We start from the raw sequence: 9,359 nt of genomic DNA on the forward strand, positions 1-9,359 counted from the left end.
GTAGCACATGTAGTACACACGGATTCCCGCTATACGTTGCACACATATACAAGTTATGACAACTGAGAGGGGAGGAGAGGCAAGCAGAGGAGAGGAGAGGAGAGGAGGAAAGAAGAGAGGAGAAGCGAAGGGATGAGAGGAAAAAGAGAGGAGAGGCGAGGAGATGAGAGGAAAGGAGAAGAAAAGAGGAGAGAAGAGAGGAGAGGAGAGGACAGACGGGGGGAGAGCATAGGAAAGACGAGCAGAGGAGGCGAAAGGATAGTGGGGTAGAGGAAAGGAAAGGAGAGGGAAAGGGTGATAAGAGAATAGGAGAGAATATGAGAGGAGAGGAGAGGAGAAAAGAGGAGTTGAGATGAGAAGGAGAAGAGAGACAGTCGTTGCTTACCTCGGCCACCGCTACCTTCTGGTCTTTTGGTACGAGTGTGAACTCTGGCCTGTTATCGTTAACATCCAACACGTAAACTTGCGTCGACATCGAAATCTGTGAGTGCGATATAAAGCCGCAAATATCACCGAATACATACATACATTAAACAATATTGTACGGCTAACAGTGAAGAATAGCAGCGAGGACGTGATGGCACATCGAGTTTAGATTCGTGGATTATACGACAATCAAATACGCATCAAACAAGCGCGTGTACATCAAGGGCCTTTCAATAAACGATGTGCATCATACAGAGTAGGCATGCGTTAAGTATCCACTCGTGAGTTTTTAGTTTTTGCATTAACACAAACATTGCAAAATATCCCAAACGATCACAGTCATATTTGTAAATGTTTATGTAAACAGTAACGCACCTGTGAATTGAGGTACGATGTTAGTGAAGAGAATTATAGCTCAAAAACCTAGAATAGTTCTACCCCACCCATGTTATAAAAGGGCAGTTTATACACCCTCTTATCTGATATCAATATGGCGGCGAGGACTTTCCGATTTGGCTTATTGCCGACGCTGCGCATTAAGACGCGTTTACATGTAGCAGTGCACATGTTACAGTAGCAGTGCCTGTCGTACAGTGCTGACACAGTATTACCAGCGTGAAAGTAATTAACCTATTATAGTACGGTTCTCGTCTAGCATTGGCACAGCGCCGTTGACTGCAATCAGTAAAGTATACAGAAAATACCGACTCGGCTCGCATGCATTGTTGATCAAAGGCAATAAAGCGATTAGCTGTAATTATGTTTCGACTAAATTTTGCATAATCGCACAATAATTGGCGGCGTCGTGCAGCGCACGTCACGTGACCGCGATTACTACAATGGCGGCACCCATTATGGGAACCGTTGCGGTGGCAAAAGCCATGTTTTCTTTTTCGGGTTTATTACGACACGGAACGTCGACGCAGCGACAACATTGTGTTAACGTAATTATGATAACGAGTTGTGCTGGGTTAATTACTGGATGGGAACTGACAGCGAGGCACGTGCCAGGGCCGGTTCCAGGGCTAGACAGTATTTTTTCCAGATTTAAAGGGCACATCGCCCAAAAAGGGCACACCACCCCACAGTGAGCGCAAAATTTTGAAGGGCACTTTGAAATCTAGACCGTATTTCCCAATACGGCAAATACGGTCTGAATCCGCCCCTGCGTGAAATTAATTACGATCGAGGCAGTTCGATTGGAACAGAGCAGCGATGGGAATTAGTGAGTGTTATTAACGTGATGATGTGGACAAGAGTGGACGCAAGATACGTACGTAGGGTATTTCTCGCTGACCACTGTCTTGATATGACCACCGAACGAGGTAGTAATCTTTCACCTACAAGCGAAACAGAACGATTGCAAGTCAGCTTTTATAATACGGATTTGAAAATGAAAAACTATTTGCTGTAGTGAAATTGTATAGTTTCTGGGACAATGTTCCGTTGAGATAATATCGAATGTCCGGGAGACGTTGCAACATTGAGATTTACTCCCAAATCCTAACTCAAACGCTAACCCTAACTCAAACTCGAACCCTAACCCAAACTCTAAACCTAACCCTAACACAAACTCTAAACCTAACCCTAATCCAAACTCCTAACGCTAACCCAATCTCTAACCGTAACCCTCACTCTAAACCTAACCCTAACCCAATCTCTAACCTTAAACCCTTACTCTAAACCTAACCCTAACCCAATCTCTAACCCTAACCCTAACCCTAACCCTAACCCTAACCCTAACCCTAACCCTGACATTTAACCTAACCCTAACCCTAACACTAACCTTAACTCCATCGATAACAATAGTCCAAAAACTAATTCTAACCCAAACCCGAACTCTGACCCTGACCACACTCCTAATTCTAACTATAACCTTACCACTAACAATAACCCTATCTTTAGCCCCAACCCCATCTCTTACCATACACTTAACCTTAACTCCAACTCCCAATCACTCTAGCCCTAATACTAGCCCTACCTTTTGACCCTACGCCTAGCCCCTAACCCTAGATCTAACCCTATCCCTAACTCTAACCCTAACACTAATCATAACTCTTACAATAACCTTAAGGATGGCACTAACTATTTTCCCAGAATTATTCGATACACCGATGATAACAGACGTAGGTCAAAAGCAATAATCACCAAATGGAAGACGGACCATGATAAAACAAACACGAGGAAATCACGATAAAAGCAAACAACATCGTGCACATGTAAATACACGAAACAAACACGAATAGATATACGAAAGCACGCAAAGTAAACACACATACACACATGATAAAATGAGTAAATACACGAAACAAACACACGAAGCAAATTCAAAAACAGGTGAAGCAAACACGCGTAAATACACGAGGGAAAACCCAAAAGAAAACGAAAGCAGACAAAAACCAAATAGAAAAATTGCGGCACACACACAGACAGAAACAACTATAGTATAATATATGCATCATATTCCCCCTCTCTCTCTCTTTTTTTCTCTTCTCGCTTCATTTATTTTCTCCTCTCTTTCGCTCGCTCCCCTTTTCTCCTGCCTTTCTCGACCCCTCCCTGCGTGCGTTATGTCTTCAGCGACAACTATCAGTGATACACTCCGGCGACATATAACATTTGACCGGCGACTCAATGCGATGTGTTTTTGCCTCGTTTTCGGCTTCAGTTGCAAAAAGGAGTGTAAAGAAAAACCATGCAGAGATGGTCGCGTGCGTGCGTGCGTGGAGCTTCTACATTGTCAACATTGATAGCATTTCAGTGATGGAATCAGACGCTTGACTAGCATTGCGTGACCTCTACGTACAATCAGCGAGGCAAGAATCACTGCAAGAACCTCTTTACTGATTTTTTGCGGATGCAGTAAACGCGTGGACGGTCTTCTTATGGCGATCCGTGTAACAACTGCCATGAGGTCGCCGCCGTCGGTGCTATCGTCGGTGTCGTCATCGTCGCCGTCAAGGCGAGTTGTTACTATCACTGTTAGCTTTATCATCATCATCATCATCATCATCATCATCATCATCATCATCATCATCATCATCATCATCGCCATCATCATCATCATTATCATCATCATCATCATCATCATCATCATCATCATCATCATCATCATAATCACCATCATCAACATTGTTATTAGCGGTGTAGCAGCAATCCACCCTTCACCCAGCATTACCCCACCTCCACGTCCACACGTACACACACACGTACACACATACGTACACACACACGTACACACATACGTACACACACACGTACACACATACGTACACACACACGCGCGTACTTAGTTTACTATCTCTCTAAGCGTATAAAATCGTTCAAGGAATACACGCACTATTAATATCATTGTAGACGCAGTTACGCGGAATCGTAACAACGAGAACAGAACAACTACATTCTCATTTATATACGATGGCAATTACTGAAAAAACTTTCTGCACGTGTATTCTCTGTCACGGCAAATCGACTGTCGGTATAGGAGCGCATCGTACACGTCTTTACTACTACAGTTTTCCCCCGTTTTTCGCGTGCTTAGCAAACACGGAAACCTTGTGTTTGTTTGTAAGAGCTTGCAAAGAGCGCGGGCAGCTATAGCACGGTAAACGCAGTGCGTATATATCACGTGCTGTCACGTCAATCATGCGCAATAACGAACCACACACGATCACAAACACACACACATGCACGCATGCACGCACGCACGCAGAACCTTATGTTTGGATGTTTCGATGTTTGGATGTTTGGAGCTTACACTGATAGCCATGCACACACATACACTGCCACACACAAGCACGCACGCACGCACGCACGCTCGATGTTTGGATGTTTGGAGCTTACACTGATAGCCATGCACACACATACACTGCCACACACAAGCACGCACGCACGCACGCACGCACACACACACACACACACACACACACACACACACACACACACACACACACACACACACACACACACACACAGCAAGGTATTCAGATTAAAGAAATTCAAGCAAATTCAAGAATTTCTTGAAGGATTTGACTCACAGAGAGCAATATATATTCGCATGGGCAACATGCAGACAGATGACAACAGGCAGACAGCAACACCACAGGCAGCGACCTTATGTTTGGATGTTTGGATGTTTGGAGCTTACACTGATAGCCATGCACACACATACACTGCCACACACAAGCACGCACGCACGCACGCACGCACGCACGCACGCACGCACGCACACACACACACACACACACACACACACACACACACGGAGAACAATAAACAGGTCAGGTATAGGAGGGGATGACACAAAGGCATCACAACCAGCAATAACTCCTGTTGTGATAAAACTAAAGCGAGGTGTCCCTAGGGGCAAAGCTATAAACACGATGTCAGCAGCGTTGAGTATAAATCTTTGCCTGAGTGTGCCAGGGCGTCATAAATACTAAACTGACAAGTATACACAGCTGAGTACTGTGCCGTACCGCTGTATACCACGTACGCATAGCTGTGCGAAACTGAAAGTTAGGGTAGCGTTCATTATTTACATCAAGTTTACATGTATTACACGTGCTGCGCGCACGTGATCTGCTCATTTGCATATCGAAGCCACTATTACACGTGATCGCGCGTTGATGCGGAGGATATAGATAGCATACACACACGCGCACATGCACGCACGCACGCAGAACCAATCCACGCACGGACCCACACAAACTCGCAAACCTGCGCGCCCACGCGCGGACATATAGGCATAATAAATAACCTACAAACATATATACCTTCACAATAGTCACTGTGTATAAAAGTAGTGCAGTGAAAAGAACATTTGGGTAGTTTAACGTTGTTAGTACTAAACCGTATAACATGAATCCTCACTCCAAAACATAACGACTATTTAATAGAGATAGATCATTAAAAATTGAGATGGGTAATCAATGATTGACCTATATAACCCAATAGCAAGCGCTCGTTACAAAGTCATCATAGATCGAGGTAAATGTTTAAACAATGACACAGTTGTTGTGTAGCAATCCGTAAGAAAAACTATGCTATCTACCTGTCCACGGTAATAATGATGTACGTATTAACAGGAGTCTATCAATTGATAGACTCCTGGTATTAACACATGACATGACACACTGGCAGATTTGCACGGAGTATACCTCATTCGAAGGCAGTTCGTGGATGTAACGGTAGCGGAACTCACTGCATGGTCAACTCCAATTCCAACATAATACAATTCCATACTCCAACATACTCCAACATACTCCAACATACTCCAACATACTCCAACATACTCCAACATACTCCAACATACTCCAACATACTCCAACATACTCCAATTCCATATAGCCCCAAACCTTAACCCAACCTAAAGTCAACCCTGCTTTCTACTATAAATATAACCGTAAGCTAAACCTTAGCCTTAGCCTAACCCTTGAATCCACGACTGACCCCTACCCCAAAAAAAATTATTATTTTCGCCGACCACTACTCCCTAACGTTCACCATCTTCAACGTCCTTTCACGGTCTATTGCTCGTTCAATTTGCGTGGCCATGTTCCAGCATTCTCTCCATGCACCCCCCGTTTCACGTTCCTACAAATCTTCCGCGCTTGTGTGCCTCTAATCGGGAATCTTGTTCTGAATTTGTTCGCTACCCACCTCGTTCGCGTCACTGCACCATGACGACACGCGGTCAGCGCTTACCCACACTAACAGGTCTTTCTGTATACACGGGCTCTCTCACCCGCGTCCCCCATACGCGGCGCCACCGTCGCGCCGCGTCACCCACCTCGCGGTCGAGTCGCTGCGACAGCAGGACGTCGGCTGTTGTCGCGTTGACGGCAAAGAATTTGAAGATGTGGTCGCCAGCCGAGCCGTTGAGCACCAGCTGTATCTGCTCACGCACGTCGATGAAATGCACGACGTCCATGATGCTTCCTGCAAACAGAGGGCGCCACATGATGAGACGCGACCGATGAGATGCGTAGTAGGGGGCGCCACAGATGAAATGTGTAGCAGAGGGCGCCACAGATGAAATGCGTAGCAGAGGACGCCACAGATGAAATGCGTAGCAGAGGACGCCACAGATGAAATGTGTAGCAGAGGGCGCCACTGATGAGATGCGTAGTAGAGGGCGCCACTGATGAGACGCGTAACAGAGGGCGCCACCGATGAGATGCGTAGCAAAGGGCGCCACCGATGAAACGCGTGGCAGAGGGCGCCACCGATGAGATTTGTCTACTGCGCGTAGCCAAGCTCGGTCAAAGATCACTCTGCCAAGGTCGTAGCAAACTAATTTTCCTTGGAGGCAAAGCCACGCGCGAGTTGTGGGCAGCTGATTGTGGGTGGGCCGTCATTTGTTACTATCAATAATAATAATTATTAGCCACGTAATAGACCATCTACACGCATCTGCCCCCCCCCCTATTTGCCCTCCCTTGCCGGGGGACCTTGATTGTTGTTATCCGAGAACCAAGTGGACTTCTGTCAAACCTTAGAGAGGGTTTTCAATGCTACCGAGTTTATATCAGAACAAAGTCTCTCTCAGAAGTTTTTCCACAGCAGTGAAATTTTGTGCTGTTATAGGACATCTGACTGACTGAACGGCTACTGTGGTCTTATGGTAACAGACACGCTGCGCGGCATCACACAGATAGAATCTCCGTTACGATGTAGCTGTTAGCCTTGCTTTATATTATAACACTATTTCTCGTTCCAACAATCACTGCGCATGTACCACGAGTCGTTACACACGCGATCACATAAACAATCATTACTAACAATATAATCCCCCACCGATACACTGTGACATTAGATGTGTTACTGGCCGGTAATCTTGCTCCGTAAGCCTCCGTTCTTAACCGAAATATTTCGCATAGGAAATGAGCGCGTCTGTCTGTCTGCCGTGTGATGACGTGTACCTACAGTCATAAGCTACGTTTGATGAGATTCACTCTATAGTATATAGAGAGTATAGATTTATACGTGACGACGATGACGTACGGAAGATGACGAGATTAAACAAATTGAATGAAGCCATATCCGCATGGATATGCACGCGCACGCACGCACGCACGCATGCATGCACGCACGCACGCCCGCACGCACGCACGCACGCATGCATGCATGGTGAGCGAGCACTGAGATGGCGGTGGCATCGCGCACGCGTGAATGAGCGGTCGTTAATTGCAGCCACGTCATCGCACTGTCGCGTTCATGTTCCGATGACGCCAGGCACGTGACGAAAGCGCGCAGACGACAGGTATATCGCTTGTTGCTCTGCAGCCCTGCTCAATATCGACAGAAACCATTTCCTTCACTGACCCCGCGCACAGTTCTAAATGACGGAGAAATATTTCTCGTGCTTTTTTTGCTGTTCACTGATTCCGGGCACAGATCTCAAATACGGAGAAAAATCTCTCGGGTGGCAATTATGTCCTGTAGCAAAAACAGCGTCACCGATGAGGGAATTCTGTCAAAACTGTTGATACACCATTTTCGTGTGGATTCGGATGCGCAAGCAAACGCTAACATGTAAAGCAGTGTATATCAGATTGAATGCGACCTTTCCAAAGACCTTGTTATCGAGGCTAGCGGCGGATCACCTTTCTCTATTTGTTGTTTTTTACCGAGCGACGCCGTGGTCGGTTAATGCCTGGTCTATTGAAGGTCTCATGTACACAAGGGCCTATCAACATGGTAGAGAGAGAGGGAAAAACAGAGAGAGAGCGAGAGAGAGCGGGGGAGGGAGACAGAGCGCGAAGAGATATGCGAGAGTGAATGGGAGAGAATGGGCAGGAGAGAAGAGGACGACAGCGGGAGAGAGAGAGAGAGACAGCGAAAAACCTATAGAGATTGCCAGCAAGATATTTAGAGAACGAGAGAGTCAGAAAAAGAGAGAACGTTTAAGCGAGCGAGCGAGAGAGATGGGAAATGGCGAGTGAAGAAGAAACAGAGAGAGAGAGAGAGAGAGAGAGAGAGACAGCGAAAAACCTATAGAGATTGCCAGCGAGAGAATTAGAGAACGAGAGAGTCTGAGAGAGAGAACGTTTAAGCGAGCTGGGGAGATGAGGGGATGAGAGTGAGGGAGAACGAGAGAGACGAGAGAAGAGAGAGCGAGTAGAGAGAGAGAGAGACGAGGGTAGAGAGAGAAAGGCGGGCAACGTAGCAAGGATAGCCAAAAAGAACATTCATTGCATAAGCGTACCAACAACATTGTGACATAGAGGCGAGCATTGTCTGTATGCCCTCCCCCCGCCTCCCTTGATCCGGCTCTGTGCGTAGCAGACCCACGACTTAGCAGCGCGTGCCCAACACAGAAAACCCGAATTCACTGCTCGGCTAACGTCTACGCTTCCGCGGCATTGAGCGCAGGTTGGAGAGCGGCAAAGCTTCACGTATGGATCGAATAAACGAGCGAGTACCGTGTCGGGTGGGACGATTGTCGCAGCGGACATACGGCGACTGTCACGCGTCACGCGCGCGTGCGTGGGTGGCGACAAAGGAGAAGACGCGGTTGAAACATGTGAAGATGGTAAAGCAATGATTTTTTGCCCGTGGTTAGCGTCGCTGCTAATCGTTGATTGCTGATTTTTGCTCAATTGTTGCTAAATGTTGGTCGTTGTATGCTAATGTTGATCGGTTGTTGGGCACCACATTGTCGATAAGCGATTGCGAGGATGTGGCGTGGATAGCTTTGGGATGGAACAAGGAAGGTAGATTAGGAGAAACAGAGAGATTAAAACGGATACAAGAGAGGCGGCGATAAGAGAAGAGGAGCAAAGAAGGGAATTGAGAAAAAAGCAAGAGGCCTGAGAAATGAAAGGGCGCGAAGGAGAGTGGGTTTGAGAGAGAGAGGAGGAAGGCAATAGAGTGAGTCAGCGGAGAGGCGAATAAGAGAGGGGAGGAGAAATGGAGAGGAAGAGTGAGAG

The 9,359-nt window shown here is 46.6% G+C and overlaps 1 protein-coding gene across 1 annotated transcript; it reads right to left on the minus strand.

Annotated features, from left to right (window-relative positions):
- Positions 1–385: 385 nt before the first annotated feature.
- Positions 386–7,468, minus strand: LOC106813861 (cadherin-23-like; the record flags this gene model as incomplete). The annotated part of the gene is made up of 4 exons (XM_014818101.1): positions 7,432–7,468; positions 6,218–6,366; positions 1,704–1,766; positions 386–481 (listed from the first exon to the last, which is right to left on the minus strand). Coding segments are annotated over exons 1-4 (345 nt in total), but the record flags the coding sequence as incomplete, so codon positions are not given.
- Positions 7,469–9,359: the final 1,891 nt, after the last annotated feature.

This window comes from Priapulus caudatus, unplaced genomic scaffold (assembly GCF_000485595.1).
Source record: "Priapulus caudatus unplaced genomic scaffold, Priapulus_caudatus-5.0.1 Scaffold836, whole genome shotgun sequence".
In the NCBI taxonomy this organism is placed as follows: Eukaryota; Metazoa; Priapulida; class Priapulimorpha; order Priapulimorphida; family Priapulidae; genus Priapulus; species Priapulus caudatus.